Source organism: Podarcis pityusensis (genome assembly GCF_964106645.2).
Source record: "Podarcis pityusensis genome assembly, chromosome: 5".
NCBI classification, from domain to species: Eukaryota; Metazoa; Chordata; class Lepidosauria; order Squamata; family Lacertidae; genus Podarcis; species Podarcis pityusensis.
In genome coordinates this window covers 50,184,771-50,211,203 of record NC_138032.1, presented here as the reverse complement: position 1 = coordinate 50,211,203, position 26,433 = coordinate 50,184,771, and the positions used below count along the sequence as shown (strand labels likewise).

Here is a 26,433-nt window from a genome sequence, read left to right as displayed (position 1 = left end):
CAAAGGCCATGGAAGCATTCACTAGCACCACCTTCTCAGAATTTGTTCTGAAGAAAAGCTCAGCTAAGCCTCTGAGATGGCTTAGCAAATAGCAGATCCATTTTGATTGCAGGCAACTAGACTTGATTAACTGCTGAGAAGTGATGCCTTTTGTTCCCATTTTCCATCATACATCTTCAAGTATGTATCAGAATATACCAGTGCCTCTTTAAGTCATACATGCAGGTACTGATTTATGGACACAATGTGTTCCCAGGAAATTGTTTGTTAGGCAAGTGGTCACATAAACAAGTCCACGATTTCTATTATTTCCTATGGAAACACTTCCAATGTGCAATTTGTCCACTTTTTCATAGTTTTGTCTGATTTTTTCCTGGCCTCGGATTCATCTGATCTTGCTTTTCCTTCCCTCTCTCCATAGCTCCTGCCTGAAAATAGCTGCTGGGATGATGACCAGCAAATCACAAACAAAAAATCCAAACCAAGTAAGGAAATTGGCTGTTCGAATAAGTGAATCTGTGGAGCATATAGTGAGGTTTGGGCAGAATTCTTTAAGTGCAGATAAGTGAATTTCTGGATAGCAAGTATGTGGATAGCAGGACCTGACAGCCAATAGTAGATGCTGAGATACCAAATGATAATGCTTTCTTACCTAGAACCCTTACCTTGGCTGTCTATGCTGCATATTTTCCTTTGTAGTTCAGGAATCTTGTTGAAGAGATCTTGTGGGGATGAGTAGATCAGTGTCCACTTTGGATTCCCTGTAATATTATCCAGCTCTGCTTTCAAAGATTCGCTGCCAATTCCAATGAGGAAGACATCTTGGCCTCTGCTGTACCTAGCTGCCTCTGCCACCGAATCCTGAGCATTTGAATCCGTGAGCAAGACGACCACACGTGGGAGGTCATCGGGTGTATCAGCAAAGACTGGGCCGCTCTTAAAGCCATGCTGTGTAACGTACCGCAAAGCTTTGCCAGTCAAGGTGCTTCCTCCTCTGAACTGCATGGAATCAACAGCCTTCACCAGACTGAGTGCATCTTGGTGGTCTCCAATGCCGATGGCCATTTTGACATTGTTGCTGTACTGGGCCACACCCACATTCCCTGGGCTCTCTCTACTCCACACGGCTTGGAGAAACCTCTTCAGGAAAGCTTTATAGCGCAAGAAGCCTTCGAGGGTGGTACTGGATGAACTGTCCACCAGGAAAAGAAGGTCCACGCTGCATTCTAGACTCAGCTTGGGTGCTGGAAATTTTGTTTAAAAGTATTAAGAAAGGGTTAAGAAGTCCAAATAAAAATGTAACAAGATGTTTCTAATAGGGAGTCTAGAGTAGCCTGTTGAAATCAGTAAGCTATGATAATTTAGGCTTGCCAACTTTAAATTACAGTAACATTCACCCCAGGCCAGGGTAGGATCTATCCACAGTGGAGAGAGTGCAGAATCCTGAGCCTTGCTCCCAATCTCAGTATAAGCAGAATCTGCAGAACCAATTAACAAACAAAGAGCCACTAACGACTCAGCTACGTTAGTTTTTTAAAAAGTGTTGTGACACCAGATGGCACTGTAGAGTTCCGTCTTTTGCCAACGTGATTTCCCATTATGAGGTTCACAATGCGTTTTCCTGAAACCTTCTTTTTGAAGTGTCTTCGATCCAGCCTAAGATATGCAACCAGAAATGAATTGCTTGATCCATGTCTTCATAGAAATTCCTAGCAAAAATAACACTTGCTCTCCACAACAATATTCTATGTATAGAGCCAGTTCAAGAGTGGCCTGCGATTTTGAATGCTGCACTTCCTTTTAACAGCCTCCCCAATTATTTGATGTTTGCTGCCTTTTGCAGACATGCCAACTCTTTGGGTGTGGAGAAATAAGCAGCAACAACAGGTTGGCTGCAAAGACATAAAGCAAAGCTAACAGCACTATCTTATACATGTCTGCTCAGAAATACGTTCCAGTGAGTGTAATTGGGCTTATTTCCAGGAAGACTGGCTTATAATTGACACCAGGCAGGCGCCTTCATGGTACTCTTTTCGGTGACTGCTAAAAACATTTTTGTTTAGGCAAGCCAATCCAGACATATAAACATGTTTTAATCTGGTTTTTGGCGTTGCATTGATTTTAATTATTTTTTTAACAATTTAAAGATTTGTTTTTAACTGATAATTTTAATGTTTTAAACCACTTTGAGGTTTTCTTCCAAGCAAATTGTGTGTGTGTGTGTGTGTGTGTGTGTGTGTGTGATGTAAATAAAAACAAATAATTAATTGCAGCCTGAATGTCCTGAAATTGTCATCAAGAATCTTCAGATCCTTTTCCTAATTATACTAACATGGAAGTAATTCCCATTAACCTTGATGGGACCTATTTCCCAGTGAATGTGATTAAGATTACAGCTTTCACCGTGGGCTGATATAGACTTCTTTTTGTGCTCTATTTCTAGGCACAGGTCTGGACTTTAAAGCTCTGTGTCCAAGCAGTTATTTTTTTTTTGGAGCAAATGGCAATCCACACAAAACCCATTTGCTGTTTGCTCTTATTCAGTGGTAAAACACATGTTTTCCTGGGGAAAGCGCAGGGGCAAAAATAAAATCGCTCAGATCCAGAGCTTTAAAGCCCAGACCTGTGCCTAGAAATGTGGTGCAAAAGGAAATCTGGATGAGCCCCATGTCTCAGTCACCAGAAACAAGCAGTACAAAAAACCCCTTCCTCTGAAACATTTAATGTTTTGTTTTGTAAATCGAGTCTCTTCCCTGTTATAAAACAAAAATAACAACAACCAGAACTGTTACAGGAAACTGAGTGATGTTCGTGACACATTAAAAAACAACAACCTCAAAGCACTGGTGCCTAAGATGAAAAGGCATACCGCAATTAGCATCTCCTCCAAAGCCAACTGGGCAGACACAGTGGTATCCTTCTAATCCCTGCTGAATGCATGTGCCTCCATTCTGGCAAGGATGAGAACCACAAGGATCTAAAAAAACAAACAAACCAACAACCAGGAAGGAGAAAGACAAGGGTACCCATTTAATTTTTTAATCAATGATTATAGAGCCTTTCTTCTTGTTGTTAAGTTGTAAACAGGACTGAGCTCTAGGAAAACTCAGGCACAGTTCACATGGCATCTAAGCAGAGTATTTAACCCCAAGATCCCTTTTTTGTGTCTAGCGAGAGCGTATCTTGCCTTTTAGAAAAGCAAAATAAGACTCTGGAACACAGTAAAAAGGTCTTCATTTGACACTCTTCTGATAAACTAGGCTTCTCCTGTTTCCCTTTGGTGGCAAACAGAATGTCTATTAATTGAGGCACCACCTTATTTTACCCCATTTTTTAAAATTTCTCTCTCTCTTTTTTAATTGATTTATTATACCGATACCAACACAGACAACACTCACAAAACAAACTAACAAAAAGATACTACAACTACAAATGCAAAACAGATGTTACAGATACATCCCTAATTCAGTTCTTATTGATTTCTATTTGACTTCCTTCATCCTCAATGTAGGTCGGGGTGTATACTTCGTCAACTGTTTCTTTCTCAGTTCCTCTTCTCTATTTTTCTCTTTATCTTACATTCTTACACCATAATTTGTTTTGTGGAAATTAGTCAAGACAAGTCCAGGTATGAAATTAATACCTCATTATTGTTCATTTTGAAATGTTTCAGAAGACCGTATCTTACCTGGGCATGTGGTACGGTAGCATCTAGAAGGATACTTGATGAAGGTATTCCTCCAGCTTAATTAGAAAAGCCAGTATATAAAAAAGTGAGATTGGGATAAACTTTAGTCTATGAAATAGAAGTTGACAACTTTCAGTTTGGTTAATGTATTATATACACAATCTTATGCATGCCTAGCCAGAAAGCTTTGCAAAAATAAAGCCCATGGAAAAGCAAAAAAAAAAAACAAGGCAGCAGAGATTTCACCACTGACTTCTCTAAACTCCACGCCACCCTCTTACGTTTACTTACACCAGGGGTAACCAATGTGGTGCCCTTGAGATGCTAGACTCCAACTCCCATCCGTCCCAGCAAGGCCAGTAGACAGGGACGATGGGATCTGGAGTCCAACAATGTCTAGCTGCATAATCGCTGGCTCTGTCCCCCATACACACACACTTGCTGTAACTCCCGAGAAGTACATCTTTAAAGTATGCTCTTCATTTACATAAATCTACATACTACGTAAGATATTCCAACTTCAGAATTCTGTTGGCTGCTCATAAAAATTTGCTCTTTTCAAAGCTATTTTATTTCTTTACTTCCCACGATGCGTCAATCAAGATATGTGTGTGTGTGCTATCACAAGCCTGCTTCCTCCCACCATCCCTAGCTAGTCCCCAAGGTAGATTTCTCATAGAGGAAACAAGTGGGGGGTGCAGGGGGGAGGAGGAGCTGAAAGGAAATACTACATCTTTTAAAACTTCTTTATATACAGAAACAAAACAAAACTACAAAAGGCACAAAGATCTGTTTTCCTTTCCAAGTGCTTTCTCAAATATTTCACTTAGGGGTACAAGCCCTTCTTACAAAGATTTGAGCATGCAACAACTTCCTTTTACAGGCATTTGACATTACTTATCTTGCATAATTTTAGGATATATCCTCAACTCAGCATGCGGGGAATTTTCTTGTTGGACCTGCTGCCCCCAAGCTGACAATATAGCCCTGTGTTTGCAGACTTTGGGCTTCACATTGGCTGCAATATGAGCAGAGGCTATTTCCTGCCAGTGATTGAGCCTTCGCCCCATATCAGGGATGATCTTATAGCACTGTCAAAGGAGCAAGACAAGAGAAGAAGTGTTTCTTCCAACCAAGAGGCATGAAAAACATCCGGAGAGGCCTCGGTTGCGTACTAGGGCCAGCTGTGAGAGTTTTGGGCCTGGCTCTTTTTCTACCTCAAGGAAAGCAATCCATTGTGACACTGGAGGGAATTCAGGAATACAATGATGTGCCCTGCATCTGAATCAAGAGATACTGTGTTGCTTTCCAACTATAACTGGACTCAGCCAAATCTCTCTGCCTCTCTATCTCTCTTCTTATTCAAATGCAAAAATCACTAAACTGCTGGAGACACTAGTTTCCAGGTGCTGTTGTGGGTGTAGCCTAGGAGTGTCTGAAACCCATTTTTTTGTTATGGGCTCCATTTCTCCTGCTTCTCCCCCACTTTTTTAAACTTCATTTTTTAAAACTTTGCTTAGAGGCCAGCAGGACAGGACAGTGCTGAACTCCTGCCCAGCCATCACCTTCATTTCCCTAGGGCACCTATACATATAGGTTTCATTGATCCCCACTGGGGTTTAAAGGGGCAGCACACAGCTGCTGACTCACTTGTAAAATGGGCAGAGCGACGTGCGCACCGCATTATTGCTCTTCGACCCCTTCCAGCAAAAGTAGTTTCCAACAAACTCTTTGACTCTCTCGAGTGTTTTGCGTTCGCAAGAGTGAGATTCAGCTCCGCAGCCTGGGGCAAGGAGAAAATGGTCTCAAGAGTAGGCATTCATTGCCTGAGATCGAAAACTTTATGCACCCCCAAAAAGGGAGCACAGCAAAACATTAAGAGCAAAAGGCTTTCAGAGTAGAAAATACTGGGCTAGATGAGTAGAAAATACTGGGCTAGATGGACAAACTACTTGAGCTGATATGAGGTAGCTTTCTGTCTTTCTTTCACACTTGCTTTTCTGATAGCAGTGGAAGGGAGGCCAACCACCATTTTGAATTTCCAACAATACACCCAAATACTTGATGTAGCTACTGCCATGGGGTAAAACTGGGGAATCAACAAGGTGGGCAGTGGAGGGAAGGGAAACACAGGACACTTGGCTAGGTAGCACCCCCTCTCTAACTTGAAGCCCCCCCTAGGCGTTGCCCAGCCTTCTGTATTGCTTACTGTGATATACAATTATAAAGGGTTAAACTACACCTAATAGGCACTGCATAGCATGGAACAAACTCTGGGTTTTTGCTGTTGCTGTCAATTAAATTAAGAGGTGTAGGGTGGGGCAGAAGTACAATTCCTACCATAAATACAGTGTGTATTGAGGGGGAGCTTACCTCTTGCCTTCCCAACCCCAATCTACAAGGAAACTGCCCCTCTCCCATGACTAGGGCTTCAGATTAAAAGTATCTGGGGTGGGGGGACTTCTCACCGTACGTGTTGCGTCCAATGCTGCTATTCCGCTTCCACAATAGAACTTCCCTTCCTCTACTTGGCAACCCCCCACTCGCTTCCTTAAAATCTTCTCCAGAAGGTTGGAAAACAGATTTTGGGAGGGCAAGTCCCATTGCTCAAATGGAACTCTGCCTGCGCAGTGTTAGATACAACCTGCGACATTTACAGCAGGACCAGCATCACACCACACTAATGGTTTAATTATCAAAAACTGAAGACATTGCTACACGCTCTACAGTAAATTTAACATGCAGCTTAATTCTCTTAGGCGTGTGCAGGGATGGAATGGCCGTGTATGAGGCACCACTGCTGGAGAGTCTCACTTGCTGCCTTCAAGCTCTCAGAAACAGGCAACCCTACAAGCAAATAGCAGCTCTACCCTTAATCACTAGACTTTGAAGCTTCTCTTTCTCCCTCTCTGTCTGGAATTTCTCTTCCTTCCTCCCTTCTGATAAACAGAAAGAATGCCCTAGATTAGAAAAGCAGCCTGGAGGGAGGAAGGACAAATGAGACTTTGGGCCCAGGAACACAAAAAAAACCCGCTGAACATGACAGCTAGTGCCTAAACAAAATAGATGGCAAGACTTGTTTAATCAGTGTGTAGATGACTAAAAACCTTTTTTACCTGGAAATGCAGCGCGGCAGATGGCAGACTCTGTAAGGGTGGTGTATAGACCATTGGAGGCGTCATCAGCATCTTCGGCAAAGAGGATGTGCCATTCGGCCGGCTCACTGGCTAGTGCCTGCAGTTCTTCCCATCTGCACAGAAATAATTCAGCACAACAAATAAAGCACTGCAGCATGGCAACAACATAATGGCAATGGGTGTCATAATTAACAGGGGCTGTTTAAAAGAGCATGATGCATGTATAGATGTGTGTGAAACTGAAGCCCAATAGCAGCCGTTGCTCTGCTGTAGTTACTACATTTTCCAAACACAAACATTCTTTTTCTGTTCTTACCACATTCACTTTAACAAAAGATTTCCCAACACATACCCTTGCCACTATACCAATAGAAAAAGGATGCACACAAACGTACACCTTGGAGCTTTATATACACGCTCAATGCAAGGAAAGGGAAGGACCTTTTTGATAGTGGCTCCTGTGGAGTTGGCAACCCACTGAGGTGTGCCTGGCCTCTTCATAATGCTCTTTTAGAAAGCAAGTCAATACACATGCCTTTTTCCATGCTTTTGGAGGAGGCATAGGAGTCCAGGGGTTTTTTTTAAAAGTCAAATATTCTTATAGACTGGTGGATAATTTAATGTTGATTTTGTTGTGTGTTTGTGGTTATGGAATTGTTTTCGTATATTTTATTTATTATATTGTTTGTTTTCTTCATTTATTGATGTAAACCTCTCTGGGATACAAAACTCTCCCTAGCGATGCCTAAAACTCTCCCTAGCGATGGGTTTCTAGCGTGTGGACCAACACTTTCTCTTCAACTCTCTAGCCTGATAAATCTCACTTCCACTGCAAGCCTTTTCTTCAGTCACTGGTAGTCAATAAGTAATGGAGCACCCCTGGCTTCTTCCCACTCTAGACTAGAGGATAAACTTACCTTGGGAAGCTGACTCCCACAGCAAACACAGCAATCCCCCTTTCTTTTAACTGCTTGGCTGGCACTGCCACATTGCCCTGAGATCTCCCATCAGTTAGGATTATAAGGATCTGAGGTATGGATGAGTTTCTGCCCCCAGAGAATCCTTTCCGAAGAATGTATTTCAGAGCAAGTCCTGTTTCTGTTCTCCCACCTCTGAGTTAAACAGAAGAAGAATGGGGATAAGTTAACACTGCTCTCTGCTTCGTTTCCAATAGAAGACCTGTCATTTGCTCAGGGAAAATGCTAGAATACAGAATACGGTTTGTTTGGAAAGACAACAGGCGATGGAGACTATTACTGGAATAAAGCAGGGCTGTATCACATAAGTAAAAACAATCTTGATAAAATAGGTGCAACATACACAAATATGCTGTTTGAGAGCAAAAAGAGAATGCATTCTACCTTTCCAGCAGGCAGGACAGCAAAGAGGAGCAAAAAATGTTTTGAGATGGTGCACATTCCTCTTAAATGTAATTTCTACTTCATTCTTCTCCCCTTTCCCTACTGACAGTATAGGCAACAGACATCATACATTGCTTTGGAGTCAAGTAAGTCTTATCCAATAACCCATTACAGTGGTACCTCGGGTTAAGTACTTAATTTGTTCCGGAGGTCTGTACTTAACCTGAAACTGTTCGTAACCTGAAGCACCACTTTAGCTAATGAGGCCTCCTGCTGCTGCCACGCTGCCAGGGCACAATTTCTGTTCTCATCCTGAAGCAAAGTTCTTAACCTGAATATTTCTGGGTTAACGGAGTCTGTAACCTGAAGCGAATGTAACCTGAAGCATATGTAACCCGAGGTACCACTGTACTATCAAGTGGGGGGAAACTACACATTACATATGTACAGTCATACCTTGGATTGCAATCACTGCGGGTTGTGCTTTTTCGGGTTACAGATGCACTGAACCCGGAAGTACCAGAATAGGTTACTTCCAAATTTTGGTGCTCGTGAGGAAGCACTAAATCGCACTTTGCACATGCGCAGAAGCACCGAATCGCGTCACGTGTGTGCACAGATGCGATGCTGCGGGTTGTGAATGTGCCTCCTGCACGGATCATGTTCGCAACCTGAGGTTCCACTGTACAATGAAATCCAACGGCCCTTCTACCACGTGAGAAAACCCCACATGCTTCTGGAGAGGAACATTAACACTCTCCACACACCACTTCTCTGGTCCAAATTGCCCCACCCATTCACAGTCAGGAGGTTCAAAACAAACACTTGTCCTATGGTACCTTCTAATCAGGGGAATCTCCAGGTTGCAGTCTGGGGCAACTCTATTATCTTCTGGTTCATTTGTTTTAACACAAAACAAGCTACTTCTCATAGAGATAGATCTGAACCTGGCACTCAGGGTGAGTGCATGTATGATGCAAGTTCATCTCTTGGCAGTCACAAGAGCAAGTAATGACTCGCACACGAGGAACAGTCACCGCATCCAATGGAGGCGGCTCACACATGCAGAGTCATCAGGTACCAAGTTATATATGTATGCCATGATTCATATTGCCCTGCTTGCAGGGGATGCTGCATTACAAAGATTTCTAAAGAGTCACTGCAGGTGCAGTTTCATCTCTGCCCCCACACTTGCACTCCAACATCTGTTAAATGTTAGGTTGCAGAAGTCCAAGACATTAAGTGCCGTTCTGGGAAGCCCCCTTGGATTTTACTAGCTGGTCACTGGCTCTATTAGCCAAGTCTTTTGGCTGTCACAGGGTTTTTCTTCTTCTGCTGTGAGAAATCATGCTTGACATACAAAGAATCTAGACTGCAACAAACACAAGGAAAGACTGGAAACGATATACAGTGTGGTAAAACAAGTGTGCTGGTGGTGGCAATACCACAATGCTAACACTTCGCATAACTGAAGAGGCCATCTAAGGTGAGAATTGCAGAGTGGTCATATTCAGTATTATATACGGAAGCTGTACTACCCAGGACAGGATGGGGTTGTGCAGGGTTGTTAAGGCAGCAGAGAGCATTGTTGGCTGCCCACTCTCCACCTTAGAGCAGATTTATGCCACAAGGTGCCATAGGAAGGCACTGGACATAGTAAAAGATCCATCGCATCCTGGTCACTGTCTCTTCGAGCTCTTGCCGTCGGGACGGAGATACAGGACGATGAAGACAAGAACAAGCCGTCTTAAGAACAGCTTCTTCTCCAGAGCGATCTCGGCCCTGAATGGGAAGCCCAGACTTTGAAAGTCATCTAATCTCCCTTGCTGTATTATACTGTATTGATTAATTAGTGTTTTTATGGAGCAGTCAAGTAATTTCGTTGTCCCCGAAGGGGGCAATGACAATAAAGATATTATTATTATTATTATTATTATTATTATTATTATTATTATTTTCTTGCATACTTCCAGTCACCACTCCAACTAACTCTGTAACAAAACTCCCTTGATTATCTCTGTTTTCTATGCCTGTTGTGGGAGTTTGACCATTTCCAGTTACTCTTTCTTAGAGCTGCTTTTATTTCCATTCAAAATGATCGGGGCAAAATTGTGAATAAACTCCTTTTAAAATAAATCACAATGTTACCCCCTCATTTCCACATGCCTACAACTCTCTCTTTTGGGCCATGTTTATTCAGTTTTTAAAAAATGACCCTTATTGTGATTTCTGTATTTCCTTGTGTAGTCAGTATTTGATCATACTCACGCTTTGTGATGCTTGGTTCTTTAATCTGCACACTTCTCTTTGTACCACCCTATAATTCTCAGTTCTCTAAACTCCTGCCAGAGCCGGCTTTGATCTTTTCTAGGTCTCCCCTTTATTCCCTTACTTAAACGTTCTCTCTCTTGAGCCACATGTCAAGAACGCATCAGCAACACTGCAGTAGCAGTCAAATCTTCCTTAGCCACCTGCATTTTGTCATTGCTTTGCTTCCATCTCCAAATGACTCGAAACTCTTGATGGCTTTGATTTTAAATGCTGCAGGTTTTTCAAAAAAATGATTTCTTAGATCCTGTGCAACCAGGGCTGTTTTTCGATTGATGAGATGGGAGTTCCTTTCAGTCAATGAGTTGGCAGGCCCTTCGGTTTTAGTTTACCAACCAAACCAGGAATGTCCTTTCCACATTGTTTGTTACGACAAAATTGACACACGCATACCTCACATTCATATGAATACCTGCGTGTGAGGCGTGTGAGTTTGTCACCAGAAAACAGCCTCCTCTTTGTTTTCTGGCACTGTGTCTTCTTGGCACTAACACCCAGAGAGAAAAAGGAATGGTGTACCCCCTAAGTGATGTAAAATTTGCATGCAGGTGATTAAAAACACTGTGGCAAGATGCTTATCCTTTTCATGTGTCTTATCAGCAAGAAAGTGATTTTGTGAAGCACAATGGAGTCATGAAGGAGGACACTATGCGAACCAGAATCACCCTATAGATATCGACTCACAGCCCCAATGCACTAGCGGGAATCCTTGAATTGGCTTCTACTAACAGAATGAGGTGGCTGAATCTGGCCCACTCTATTTTAATGCATGCGTCATTGGTTGTGATACTTCTAAACTGCTTGAAGCCTATCTTAGCATTAAGAGCCACAGACAAAAGATTGAAGAGGGAGGGAGAGAACCAAATGGCCATGAACGTAGACCTTCATATTTTCCAATTCTGCCCTCTGAAGTGGTTGCTGCCATCCTGGCTATTTTTGCCAGTGATATCTTTAAGCTAAAACCAGGATTTACTGGCAAACTGAAGGACGTTATCTCTGCTGGAGCTGTCAACGTTCTCTTCTCAGCATTAAAGGAATGTCAGCACATGTCTAGATTCCAGATATTCAATACCATTTCACAGCCTCTGCTTTCAGTTGCACTTCAGAAGCAGTCAAAGAGGAATCGGGGGTATGCTTTTCATACCCTGTCTTCTCTTGAAACATTAACAGCTCAGTTCAGTCCCACAAGAGGCAGAGAGGAATCTCCACTTAGCACAACAGAACCCCATTTTTCTCTCTTCTCCATCTCTTTCCTGGTGGCAGGTGTAGGTGCATACTTGGTGTCCAAAATGATCATGCAGAGGGAGGGCTGCGTGAGAGCCCTGGAGGTGGGCAGAGATCTTCCTGGCGCATAGAGTGTCTGTGTGCACATGTTGGGGTTTGAAAGAGAAGGGGGGAACTATGCTTCAAAATAAGTAAAAATGAGGAAAACTTTCTAAATATTAGGCTACACCATGTTATGGGGAAATATATATGCAAAAACAGCACAAATTAGCCACTTAGAGACCTCATGTCTATCCCTTGGGACAAAAAAAATAATCCACAACACACACACACACCCCTACGACTGTCTTAGGCGTGTCTGATATGTGCATGACATCACAAAAGGGGTGGGAACGGGGAGAGGTGGCCTTATGTGGGTGCTGCCGATGCACGTGGAGGTCCAGAATGTAACCGACACGCATGTACACTAGAAGGAATTCCAAAGCTAAGGAATGGCCACCCAGAACAGTTCCTTGTAAGTCCTTGCTGTACATGAAGGTTGTCACCAAGAGACCATCTCTGATTCACTGTAATGTTTGTAATCTCATGGCCTTAAGCACACTTAGGGGGTGGGTGGCTATGTGCCTTTGAATACTGTTTTGTTTGGAATCACAAATAGAGAAAGTTCTCTTACACTCAGGTCCTGCTTATTGGCTTCCCATAAGCATCTGGTTGGCTACTGTGAGAATAGGAAGCTGGATCCATGCCTTTGGCCTGTTCTAGCAGAACCTTTGTAGTTGGTGACCCACACTCTGATTCTTAATACATCCACTTGGAAATAAGACCTATTGGATTAAACGTAACTTACTCCCATGCCAGCGTTTTTGTTAAGTTAGACTGACATTTAAACTATTTGCACCATGGGACACCGAATATGGCTGGATATGGAAAAGCAACTTAAATATAAATATATCAATTAAGTTAGGTTCCTGGAGATACATGAGGCTATCATATTGCTGAAGCTAAGCTGGTGGTCTGGTTGACAGGAGACCAGCTGGGAACCAAATGGATGCCCCCCCCCCCCCGATTCCATAAAATAATGAAGTCAAGATATAAATCAGTGAATAAATCATTAAATATTTCATTCACAACATTGAAAGTAAAATGTTCCAAATACAACATGAACATGCAACTATCAGAATGAAACTATTACTTGCCAACTACTTATTTTAACTTCCTTAATAAGAACTCGCACGTATAATAATTCTTACTTGAACACAATCTTCCTGAGTTTGTCTTTTATCTCCTGCTTGGTGAAATATGCATCCAAAGGGAACTCCAAATGAGGAGTGTTGCTGAACTGTATTGCTCCCACTCTGACCTGAAAGGGGAGGGGAAGGTCAACAAGGCGGATTTATTTTTATGCAGTTGCTACCATTCCAGGAATGCTCAAAATGGCTACAGCAAGAACAGATATGGGAAGTGAACTAGCAAACCCCATAAAGATAAACTAACAAGAATTCCCCAAGTTGCCTATATTCTCCTACGGACATACACAACATGCATCTCCCAGATTCTACACGGCACCCAGTGAGTGGAATAAACTGGGGGTGGAGGGTGCTCACCTTTCCTGGATTGATGTCCAGAGCATCACAAAGCTTGATTGCTAAATATTTTGACCTTTCAAAGCTCCCTTTGCCAATGCTGTAAGATCCATCGAACAGAAACAAGACATCAACTGGGGCAGAGCAATTCATAACTGGCAGAAGAGAAAGAGGGGTTTTAATCACAACACATAGTAATAATGTTAAGAAGTCAGATTGGCTGGGAGGACAGAAGGAGGTGGAGAAGAGGACTGGCGGGGGGTGGGGTGAAGTATACATGCTGAAAAGAAACCAAGGATAACATTCCTTATACAATGGTACCTCGGGTTAAGTACTTAATTCGTTCCGTAGGTCTGTTCTTAACCTGAAACTGTTCTTAACCTGAAGCACCACGTTAGCTAATGGGGCCTCCTGCTGCTGCCACGCCGCCGGAGCACGATTTCTGTTCTCATCCCGAAGCAAAGTTCTTAACCCAAGGTACTATTTCTGGGTTAGCGGAGTCTGTAACCTGAAGCGTATGTAAACCATTACATACATTAGCATGTAATACATTAGCAAGTGAAGGTCCAGGAGGGAATAAGAATTCAAATGCACATCACCATTCATTAAGCAAAAACTCAGTACATTACACTTCTTTGTTTTGTTCCCAGTTGCTAAAGTTTTCAGCCTCTAGATCACGAGTGGGGAACCCTTTTCAGTGCAAGGGGCACAGGCAAAAATAGGCAGAACAATCACTGTGAATTTAATCTCTGTACTGTAGGCTAGTTTTATCATACACTCACACACCCCTCTCTGTCCTCTGTGTGGTGTCTGTAATCACAAGCGATCAGGATCTAACCAGCATCACTCCAACCATTCAAAATCCAGTAAGTGGGCGAGATGATAATATTGAACGTAGCCATATGGTTACATGTTGAAAGCAACTGTCTTGCCTTGCGGTTCCAAACACCAGCCTGAGAAAGCCTTTAAAGGGATGAGGAACCTGCAACCCTCCAGATACTGTTGGACTCTCTGATTCCCATCAGCCTCAGCCAGGATGACCAGTGCTCAAGGATGATGGGAATTACAGCCCAACAGCTTTTGCAGAACCACAGATTCTGTATTGATTCTTAAAGCGCATCCCTAGTTGGGTCAACAACTTTCAGGGTCAGGTCTTAATATTCCCCAAAGATGGATCATTCCTCTAAGCTCAACTAACCTTCTCACTGAGGGGAAAAATGTCATAGTATCATAGAAACTGCAGTCTGAGAGGAGCAGAAGTTATACAGTGGTACCTCGGGTTACATACGCTTCAGGTTACATACGCTTCAGGTTACAGACTCCACTAACCCAGAAATAGTGCTTCAGGTTAAGAACTTTGCTTTAGGATGAGAACAGAAATCATGCTCCGGCGGCACAACAGCAGCAGGAGGCCCCATTAGCTAAAGTGGTGCTTTAGGTTAAGAACAGTTTCAGGTTAAGTACGGACCTCCAGAATGAATTAAGTACTTAACCTGAGGTACCACTGTATCTGCAGTACTAGCTGCCATAAATTGCTGATTAATCATGACTGCCTATGCACCGAAAGGAATTTTCTCTCTTATTATTTAAAGACACAAACGAGATGTCGTGGAGCCTCTTTTGGCTTTACAGCTTTGGTAAGGATGATTTAGGTACATTGCATTCTGCCTGAGGGACTTGGCATTAATGATCCTTACAGTCTCTTGCGGCTCTAAGATTCTATTAAATCCATAAGTTTAAACACTTGTGGTTTGCTTGAAACAAGTTTCACAGAGTCAGTTTCATACTAGCACCAGGTTTTCCGGAGACCATGTCCTGGTGTTACCTGAGCGTGCACAAACTTGCCTGCAAGGCAATTACTAGTTGCTGGGAGTGTGTCCAAGGTAGAAGCTTCAAGTTGACAGAGTTGGATTAAGCTAAGGTTGTCCTTTCATTTTACAGGGAGGGGCCTGTGAAAATGGGGAAGGCACAAACATGCCCTTGGAAATTTGGAAAACATTTGTTTCAGTCATTGTAAATACTCTGCATCCCTGAAATTAGTAAAAAAAAACAAAAAACAAAAAAAACCCAGGAAAGAAAAAGGACTACACTGATAAATAGGGAATAAGCATGTCAGCAAGTAAAGGCTGCTTCCATGCTACAGCACTCAAAACAGTGCACAGAAAAGCTATCAGATTCAGTTACTGAAAGCCCAACTACAGCAGAGACAATGGGCAAAATCAGAAATGGAGTCTTACAAATTGTATTCCCCCAGGCTATATGGGCCAAATTCCATTAAATGTGGGAGAAATCTAAGATCAGCGTTCCTAAAGTTTCTATTGCTATGTTTTTTAACAGCAGCCATGCAGGAGAAATGATTGTCTTAATTTTGATTACAGCAGTGACACCAAGAACGGCTAAGGGAGCTGGGCATGTTTAGCCTGGAGAAGAGGAGGTTAAGGGGTGATATGATAGCCATGTTCAAATATATAAAAGGATGTCACATAGAGGAGGGAGAAAGGTTGTTTTCTGCTGCTCCAGAGAAGCAGACACGGAGCAATGGATCCAAACTACAAGAAAGAAGATTCCACCTAAACATTAGGAAGAACTTCCTGACAGTAAGAGCTGTTTGACAGTGGAATTTGCTGCCAAGGAGTGTGGTGGAGTCTCCTTCTTTGGAGGTCTTTAAGCAGAGGCTTGACAACCATATGTCAGGAGTACTCTTGATGGTGTTTCCTGCTTGGCAGGGGGTTGGACTCGATGGCCCTTGTGGTCTCTTCCAACACTATGATTCTATGATTCTATTCTAAGAGAAGGGGTCCTGCTAGCCTTTCCACCCCGCCCAGCGTTCAATCCACACCTTGGAAGCTGCTGTGTGCAGTAGAGGAGCCCGGCTTTTTATTAGCCTTATTTATTTTAAGCAGATGATGATGTTCTCAGTTATCTGCCCTATTGTGTCTTGTTTCTTCCCCTCCCCATTTTAATTTTTAATGATTGCTTTGTTGTTTCTTGAATGTTCTTAGCTTCTCAGAGTCCTACTCTGGTAGATGTAAAAGGTGGGGCACACATTATTCTAATAAAGTAACAAGAAATGCCATCTTTAAGGGAAGAGTTAAATTGCCTTGCTCCATACTGCTCCAATCAAATTCAGAGTTCCACTACCATCTGCTTATAAGTAAAAGCAAACATTGGGGAAGCCAGTTATGAATTCCCTACATCCTATATTTTTGTTTGGCCTATTCCAAGAGACCCTTTCACATGATGGCCCAAACCCTGTCCCCAGGACCCTGGACCCTATGATTTCTATGCATGTAGGGTTTTACTGACTTGGACTACCCATCATATAGGATTGTACTTTGAATAGAGGCAGTGTTTCTTCTGCGGGGGGGACACAGGGGTATGCATACCCCCCAACATTTTGTGTATCTAAATTGAGGGACAGTATTTCAATATAAGTAGGAAAAAGAGTACCCCTAAAAAAATTTTTTTTTTGCAAAAACGCACTGCATAGAGGTCTGCATGCATATGCTTCCTTGCTCAGACTTCCAGACTCAACTAGTGAACAGTAGGTGGCTGGAACAGTGTCATCTGTGAATGGGACCAGTGGTATGGCCCAGCTGCCCCTCAATGCAGGGGAAACCCCCCTGCAGACAAAATGCATTAGGGGGACAAGAAGCATTTAATTGATAAAAGATTTTGACATTCAACAGGCACAGTGGGTCAATTTAAATCCTACGTAACTTATATATTACGGTGTACCGTGTTTATTTTTATAGCCCCCTCCCACCTTAAACCGTTGTTACCCATCCTAACTCCTCTGATATATAAAAACTTTAAAAAAACCAAGTAGGAACAGTTCATGCAGCAAGGAATGAAAATTTGCATTTTTAAATAAGGCAGCCATGTATTTATTCTTGATTCCCTCTCTCTTTTACTTTGTCTTCCAGGACAGCACATCATTATCCCCTTCGGCTTCGATTTCTGCCTAGTTAAAAAGATTTGAAATCAGTCCCCCCCCCCCAAAAAAAAACAGATTAAAAGGGATTGAAAGCTTTAAAGCATTCCACAGAAAGCCACTGAGTCATGTTATACAGTAACCTTGTTAATTCCTATCTGGCAATAGTCCACTGCACCCCTCATTAAACGGTTGCTGGAACACTGAGATGTTTCAGCAACAGAGGATAATACTATAGCTGAAATTAATCCGCTAGGAAAAAAGAGATATACTCAGAATGCACAGCCAAAGGTGTCAAGCACACATCCCAACTAACAGAGAAACACACAATTAATGGGTATAAACCATACAGTTTCCACAGCTGCTCTTCTCCCCAAGTTCACCTCCCACTACAGCAACATTAAAACTTTTCAGCCTGCAGATCAAGCCAGCTTGGCAGCATAAATATAGAATAAATTGCACAACTGACATTAGGAGCTCATAGTCAAAGATCAGAAATTCTTTTAAATACCTGGGTGAATAAAAATATGTTGATCACATAATGAAGGGTACAAATCTGCAGGCGGGAGAACTAGGCATTGCAAGAGCTTTTTGTGCAACAAACAAAAAACACTCACGCTGGCCAGCTGCTGAAATTTTCTCAATGGTTTCCTGGTTGACGTGCAGTTCTTGGATGCTCCATGACACAAGTGCTATAAAATCAAGTCGTCAACACAGTTAACCAGCTATTACCAAAATATTTTAACAGAACCTCTTTAAGGCATTGCTTTCAGATGATTTCCAGAAAATATCAGGATAGGGACAGGCAGCGGCGTAGCAAGCCCATCGGGCACCCAGGCGGCACATATGCCCTGCGCCCAAGGGTGGGGCCAGCCAGAGAAGGATGCGCTGCGGGGCCTCCAAGGAGTCTGCCTGCCTCCTCCCACTCAGCCGCCCCACAGCTGGGGGGGAGGCAGCGGGCAGACAGTTTGGGGCAGCACGGAGCCTGCGGGCGCCCAAGCCACCACGTCACTCCCAGGAGAGACACATGGCTCAGGCACGCTGCAGGCCCCACATTTTGTCACCCCCCTCAGTGGTGACACCTGGGGTGGATTGCCCCACTGCACCCCCCTTCCTCCACCCCTGAGGACAGGATAGCTTGTGCGCTTTCTCTTTGGCACCCATTTAAAGATGCAAATGGTCATACGATAAGCACAATAATCTAGCTTTTTCAGCTGTAGAAAGGCTATCAAGGTACGCAAGACACAAAAGAACACTAGGTGGTATTCAACTAAATTTTACTCTTGAGTAGACCCACTGAAATTAATAATAGTCATGCTCATTAGTTTCAATGGGTCTACTCTGGGTTAAATACCACCCACGTTGCTTCAACACTGAACAAAATGTTATGGAATTGACGGAGCTGACTTAAATCTGACTGCTATCAGCGTATAAAATTAGTAATTTCCTTACAGTTGCAAATATTTTTTAATCATTTTAAAACTTTACCAGGTCACAGCATAAAGTTTGTTTGATGGGGTTCACTGGAGAGTTTTGTGGCTCACGTATTGGTAAGTCTTGCTTGGGCCCTCTGGACAGATCTTGATAAACTAGAACTTTGAGAAGGTTTAGACATAATGCCATGCCAAACTATGGCATATGAATGTCCCTAGGCATACAGGCTCCCAAAAATGAGAGTGCAGCTAGTCTTTGCTGTTCCCACTCCTGTTGAGATGTTTCAAGTTTAGTTTGTCATCCAAACCTGGGCTTGTAGTTTGTCTCCAGCAAAACAAATCACAAGCCCAGGTTTGGATGACACCCTAAAACCAAACCATGGTTAAGCTCGCAGCAGCACAGCAACAGGAGAACCAGAGGAGGTGTGAAGCAAGTGTGATCTCCTCTTGGGGAACTCTCACCCTCCTGTGTGTTGCAGTAAGCAACGGTTTGGCTAGCAACAGTTTGGCTAGGTGAGTCAGCTTGATTCCTGTTGCTGTGAGACAACAGGATCAGAAAGAAGGATTGTGTGGCATGTTGTAACTTAAAGAACGAAGAGAGTGACCTGGTTTTATACCATTCTGGACACCACACAAATGCTGTTATAAGATTTGTACCAATGATATTGTTCATTTTCTGTTCATGCCCAGCACAGCACAGTGTATGATTTGGTCACACATTTGTGTGGAGCTGATGCACAAGTACCACACAAATTTGTGCCTAAGTGGATGCAGCCTTATTCCTTATTCTACAACCATCACCAACTTTCTCCTGTGTTTAAAAGGGCAGATTTTGCAGGACACCACATTCCACCCACGACTATTTACCTTGTATACTCACCTTGGGAAAACAGGAAAATGCAAGCATAGGTAAGAGACATCAAGAGGCTCATGATGACAGCACTGCGGGGTAAAAAGGCACGTATTATTTCTAGGAAAGGTGCTAAACATATTATCTGACTTTTAAGATCTTGACTATCAAAGGGTATTAGTGGCAGCTGGTGCACACTATACAATTGCAAACAGATCCATTTTCTGATTGTACGTCACACATCAGCACCATTTAACTTTATGAGCTACTTATAAACCTCCTTATGCTGCTCTAAACAGCAATGACATTTTTGCATAAACAAAGATCTGGCCTCTATCTAGCTGGCTCGTGCCCAAGTTTACTGTAGCTAAAACTTTCCATTTAAACTGTACATGGAAACTATAGTTTGGTGACGTAAGGCTGCCATGACTCATTGGCGAGTCTTGATCTATTGTTTGTGAATCATGTGCTATGCTATATATATAATGCCCCATCTACCAACTCACAAAGCTTCATTTGAGCTCCTCTGGTTCAGCACTGTTTTTCAATAATAAGCTTTACGCTAGAATCCTGGGAAGCAGCATATTAATGCCTACGGATCAGCATCTCTTGCTGAAGATAGACTAGATATATAAAGAAAAATGTCACACAGCATAGGTCTATCAATGGAGGCAAGTAGATCTGAGCCTGGCTAATACCTAATGGAAGGCAAGCTGAGAACTCAACATTTGCTACATCGAGCTCCTTGGATACAGCCTGAGATAGTGATTAATATCCTTTCAGGTATTTGGCCAAAAGTAATGTCAGAGCTAAAAACAGTAGAAACGTATTTAACATAGGACTGCTGGTGTTTGGCCCCTACATCTTTCCAGAGGCTTCTGGGATGCCCTGGAGCCTCATTTTCCTATACCATGTATTAACCAAGTGGTTCTTTGCATCTACAAACTGGTAGTTCAAGCAGAGTACTTTTGAAAAGGCACAAGTGCTTCTCCTTGCCAACCACAGTCCATGTCCCTACGTCAGAGGTCATATGCTTTCTAGGGAGAGTCAAATCCCACCATCTTTTATTTTACGAGCTGAATACTGGACATTTGCCTGACACTTGTATACCGAGTTTCTTATATTTTACAAACATAATTGATGCTCAAAGGGCTGATTCTCTACAGGACAGGTCATTCTGTTTTTAACCCAGGGATGGAGAAGCTGTGGCCCTTCAGATGCTGTTGGATTCCAGTTCCCATTGGACTCAACAAGCATGGCCAATGGCCAAGGAACACAGGTGTGGTAGTCCAGCAACAACTGGAGGGCCTCAGGTTCCCCATTCCTTGTTTAACCAAATGAAGGTAACAACGGTAACAACAACAACAACAACAACAACAACAACAACAACAACAACAACAGAGTTCCTCAAACAGCTCTGGTTCCCTCTTTCTCCAGTCCATCTCCTGGTACATGCCATTAAGATAATGATATATTTCTCCACTCCCCACAAATGCGCACTCAAATAACTCCAGAACTGCTTGACTGTAAATTCCCAGAAACACATGAACAAGTCCCCACTTGCCCTGGCAGGTGAGTCAACCAGGACGCTATAGCACAAAGTTTGGGGAGATAAGGGTGTTTTCATGACACTCCTATCTCAACTTTAGATCTCAGATTTCTCAAGGGAAATTATTTCACGCAGCTGCCCCGCTCTACTGTTTTAAAGGAAAAACTGAAAGTAGCAAACATAGCATGCACTTATGAATAAATTTATTAGGCAGTACTTACAAACATCTGTATCACTAAAAGAGTCTGAATGTTCATAGCTGTGAATGAAACAACAGCTGTGCAAAAGTTTTAAAGGAGCCTGAGCTGCATTTATAATACATATTAATACCGTGTATATTTATTATATTATTATAAAAACACATGACCAAACTAGATATGATATCTTAAGCATGTGTTTTCCCTGTTCCCATATAAATCAGGGATTGAAGTGTCTGCATCTAACCAAAACTACCACCAAGTAGCAGGTAGGTAAAAAGAATGCCTAACACCGCTATGGCTTTGCTCCATTTCTTTTAAGCACTCTGCCCCTAAGCCCAGCTGTGATGTGGGCAGAAAAATAAATGCTTAAGCCAGAAAGGGGCTCTTAACTTTGTGGCCCAATTGTGGTCCTCTGGGCCTCTTTCTGGCCTTCAGAAATCTCCCCAGGCCATACCTCTTACTTTGCACTCCCAAGTACATTTTCCCGGCTGAAATGTGGCCTCAAACTTCTACTTGTTTGGATGATGGCTAGAGAGGTGTAAATGAGCATGTGCGGAAACTACTTACAAATGTAACATTTATATTCATTTCTCCACGCACTTTTGTCTTTGGCCCTGCCCACTCCTGACATGTGGCTCCCTGGAAGGTTGCTCAGAAGGAAACATGGCCCCGGGGCTGGAAAAGATGCCACCTGCACCCGCCTCCTTGGCTTAAACCTACAGAGAGCGGCAAAACAAGGCAAGAGAAGAGCAGGTTTTGCTCCCCTCCTCAATGCACTCTATTTTTGTGCAAAAAGTAGATTCCACCTCTGAGTTATATGTAAATAGGGCACCACATCTCTCTGAGACATAATTGCCTCATGTGTCTAGTCTGGCCTTATCCATAACTTGTATTTGAGGGACAGTCACCAAGAATGCAGCTGAAGGGGAACAACCAAGAACACAGATGCTCTGAGCTATGGTCCTTCTTCCCCTTACCGCAGAGAACCTGGAACAAGACCCATTCAAAGAAACAGGAAAAAATGGAGCTCTGATGTTTTACTAAAACTTGTGGCTTCCAAAACATAACACTGATGGAAAAATGTGCTGCAAGTCAACTGGGCAAATTATGCATCACTGTACAAAGAAGTTTGATCTGTTTGTGGTAAGTGGAGTTTGAAAATGTAGCCTCTGAGATGTAAAACCAAAAGCACCGTTGTACACTTTCTGTTCGATTATACTACCTTCTTCATATGTTGACACAGAAGGTTGGACATTAATGTCTGTTGGTAGTTAGGTGCTTAAGAATTGCAACTTTGGTATAGATTTTTGATTCTTTTTTAAAAAAACAAGAGCACTGAGAAGGATTAGGACAATTATCGAAGTGTGTGAAGGATAGGGAGTTTCAAGCCAGCTCACACAACCCTAAGAGATGATGCGGAATCAAGTATGAGCAGACAAAGTGCCCATGCAAATATTTCACCACGTCAAAAGTTCCTGCTGTTTAGAACACACACTATAACTTTCCTAACGCAAATGTTTCCAAAAATGATGAGGCAATGAAATATATAACCATAGATCTGCTTCGCTACATGCCCAAAGTCAGCCCATGCAACCAGATATCAAAAAGTCGTGCAAACTGGATATTTACCATCTAGAAATGGCTCCTTAAGTTGATATTCAACCTTTTTGTATGTCACTTAAAGACTATTTTGTAGGAAGCAACTAATGTCAAATAAAACAACTCCTCCTTTCTGCTTTTCGTAGTTTCTGTGTATGCTTATTATCACCTAAGAAAGACAGGCAGGCAGTTATACACACTAAAACACAACCCAAAGCACCTAAAAATCTGAGCATCATATGCCTAAATTCAACTCACATTCTTAGCTGGGAGAACTGATCCTACATTTGCCAAGAGGGCAGGCATGTAGGTGACTACATATAATTCTAAAGAGCACAGTTCATAGTGATTTTGCTTAACTCTTCTCCCCCGCAGACATAATCATCAAAATAGTTGAAGTGTGTACTTGCCTAGAACAACAGGCCCTTCAACAAGTGTTGCCAAAAAATGGGGTGGGAATAAATCATTAGAAAGTGTCAAGCAGTAGGTACAACTTTAATTAATTACTGCCTCATTTTTGATGTGGATCCAACATACAACAAGCTGGCTCATTAGGCTGGGGACTTCAAGCCCTCCTCCTTCTCCTTGCAGCAAGAGACTGAAAGAACACTCATATAATAATGGAATCTTAGAAATAAAACAGACTGAAAAAGAATCTGGTTGTTTTAAAGGTCAGCTGTTATAAAGAGCCAGTGCAACAAGTAATACAAGCTTTCGTGCTCTTTTTGCAGATGCAGCTTATGGCTGCATTTATTCTAGAATCAGCGGAGATTGCGTTTGCGTTTTTTTCCTAAAGGCGTCTACACACTATCTAGATGTACTGCTTATTTATTTGCCCCATGAAAAGTGCTTTTTAAGACATTCTGAAAGTCAAAGTTCACTGCAGACTGATTCTGCAGAGTTTGATAACCCCCCAGTGTATCCAATAGAAAACAGAAGTAGGTTGTCCAGGCAATGGGGAAGGAGTGTATCCAGACCCGCCCAGTGACATTGTGGGTGGGCATATGCCAAGACTGCAATCACCACTGCCTTCTACATTCACTTTGGACACATGCAAGTAGGAAAAGGCACAGCCTAGTCAAGGGGACAGGTTTCAAACATGTATCAAGTAAACACACCAAACTTTGTAGGCGGCAGGATGGAGAGTCACTATAGACTGAAAACAGCATGCTGAGGATGAGCACAAACAATTCTGAACTGAGAAAAGCTACATTTTTGCAATGCAAATTGGTTAGTCCTAATTTTAGACAGACAGACCAAATGCTGATTCCTATTTAGTACCATTTTAGCTGAAGCAAGAGACCTACTTCAACTTATTTTAAGCTTTCTAATTGAATTAGATACACCTGCTATTACAAATCATGAAAGCTGAGGTGGAACAGGTGAGTCAGGAAGGCTTACATTTGCTTTGGTTGACAAGTGCTAAAACTCTTGAGCAAATAGTTCATTTGGTTCAGATAGAAAGAAGCACTCAAGAAACAGCCCTTTATTGCAAGCTTCTGTCACAACCGAAAAATGCATAAACAATTTGGAATCCCTGTATTATCCTTGGAAGGTCTAGTTTTACACATGTATATATGATATTCCACTGCTATTTAATCACACATCAGCTTGGATCTTATTATTGCTTTCCCCGTTAATCAAACTTTGAATGAAGCCAAACTTGTGGTCCTGGTGGGATGTTGAAATGTATTTTTTGTTCATTTTTTGTGTTGAGGTAAAGACATTCAGCATCACGAGGTATCCAAACTATGAGCATGTGCTGCTTGTTCCGATAATAATCTATTTTATGGCAGCTTCACATGGTGTTTTATGCACATGTGCACAAATATTTTACTGTGTATATCACAGAGGGATTGATGCAACTTCCTACTGCATGCTGAAGTACTGGTAAGCATGTTTGCGGCTGTAAAATGGGTGGAGTAGTCCAAAAATTCATAATCTTCACAATGAAGCAGCCAAACAGGCAAGCAAAATGAGGAAAGCAGCTTATTGATACTTAGGCTGGAGACTTATGATGGAATCTTATGCACTCCCATGTTGGGCTTACTTCTGAATAAACATGTTTAGGGCTGTGCTCTTTCTTTCCTTATACAAGAATTAGCCTAATAACAACTCATATACATCACATTTAAAATGCCTATTGAGACAAAAGATGCAGAATTCATGGCTACAGATACTTACACACTTAATGAATTTGGAATCATCTAGGGCTAACAGAAGAGCAATCAAAGAGCAAAATGGTGAGCAGGTGCACTTCTTGTTTGGTGAGTCATATAATCATCCATCAGCTGATAGTGATCTGGCCTATATTTGCTACCTTTTGATCATAACAAGGCCTTGAAAGCCCTTCAGGAAAAATAAATGAGATCCTACCCCAGTGGACTAGCGTCATGCACATCCCCACTAAACCATCCAACCCATAGTAGTCAAGACATGGCCCTTGTTTTACTGTGCATACAAGATGGCCAATTTGTGAATAGTAAGTTTGTTGGCGTTGGTCCAACTAAAAATCTTACAATGGGCCACTCACTCCCCAATGCATTCTGCCACAGAATCACCCTGCCGAGATCCATGAAAAATATATAAATATCCTTGAGGCATCAATGCAATTTTTGATTGATTAGGCCAAGAGAAAAGAGAAAGTGATGAATAGGTTAGGCTTACATTAAAGGGAAAGGAATAAATTTTGTTTTCCCTTTGCACATCTTACATAGGACCATTTGGTGGGACTGGCAAATAGGTTGTTCTTCCTAAAGTCTCCCATGCCACTCCAATGTCGCAGGCTTCCTGTCTGTTCCAGGCATGTTACCTGTTCCAAACTTTTAATTGGCAGTGCCATGGTTGAATCTGGGAACCTGGGCTGACAATGCCTATGCTCTACCACTATATCCCTTTCCTTGTTCTGGGAGCCACATTTCTGCCTTACCTCATCCTATCGACTCACTGTTCTGATTCAGTTAGACCAGCAACTACATTTTTCGCAGCTGCTCCCAGAAACCTGCCCCTGAGAGGCCCTCAGCAAAGCAGATGAGCACATGTCACTGATAAGATCATGTCGTGGCTGCATTTGCAGAAAGGGATCCATTTTATTTACAGGTATGCTTCCAGGAAGCTGGCACGGTTCCTGAGGCACACAGATAGACAAAGGAGATACCTATCTCCCCATCTAACTGCACGGAGTAGAAACAAGACACTGCTCTCAAACCAAAAAAAGAAAAGAAAATTGAATGTAGAAATAAATCACCTTTTGCTTTTTTGCACTGCAGGCAACAGCTGCCCCCTTTTGGTAACTCTGAAACTAGGAAACTGCTTGTGGCTATTAACATACCATCACGGGTAGCTAGTCCAGGACTGGGAGGAACTGTGCACAAGGTTCTGTGGGAAAAAATGGAGAAAGCAATGTCAGCTCATTCAAGAGTATCTAAAAGTCACAACAGAGTAATCTCTTTCTGGGGGCAAATACAATGTAATAGTGATCAAGCTTTCAAGTTCTCCAGAACTCTTTTTAAGGCTGCATGTTAATGAAGTTGGGACTGCAAACTCT

The 26,433-nt window shown here is 42.4% G+C and overlaps 1 protein-coding gene across 5 annotated transcripts in view; it reads right to left on the bottom strand.

The window, feature by feature from the left end:
- VWA2 (von Willebrand factor A domain containing 2) overlaps positions 1 to 26,433 on the bottom strand; it is a 39,852-nt gene that overhangs the window by 11,032 nt on the left and 2,387 nt on the right. For 3 of the 5 annotated variants that reach the window (XR_013986561.1, XR_013986562.1, XR_013986563.1), the window contains exons 2-12: positions 26,134 to 26,264; positions 19,569 to 19,630; positions 17,873 to 17,947; positions 13,343 to 13,476; positions 12,989 to 13,098; positions 7,743 to 7,937; positions 6,805 to 6,938; positions 5,339 to 5,471; positions 3,689 to 3,744; positions 2,870 to 2,977; positions 666 to 1,244 (exon numbers count right to left, since the gene is read on the bottom strand). Coding sequence is in view for 2 of the 5 variants with exons in the window: in XM_081005969.1 (XP_080862095.1) it covers positions 666 to 1,244; positions 2,870 to 2,977; positions 3,689 to 3,744; positions 5,339 to 5,471; positions 6,805 to 6,938; positions 7,743 to 7,937; positions 12,989 to 13,098; positions 13,343 to 13,476; positions 17,873 to 17,947; positions 19,569 to 19,620 (1,576 nt within the window). In the remaining 3 variants the exon portion in view is untranslated. The remainder of the gene's footprint in view (positions 1 to 665; positions 1,245 to 2,869; positions 2,978 to 3,688; positions 3,745 to 5,338; positions 5,472 to 6,804; positions 6,939 to 7,742; positions 7,938 to 12,988; positions 13,099 to 13,342; positions 13,477 to 17,872; positions 17,948 to 19,568; positions 19,631 to 26,133; positions 26,265 to 26,433) is intronic. The other 2 variants (XM_081005969.1, XM_081005970.1) reach the window with 1 other exon arrangement.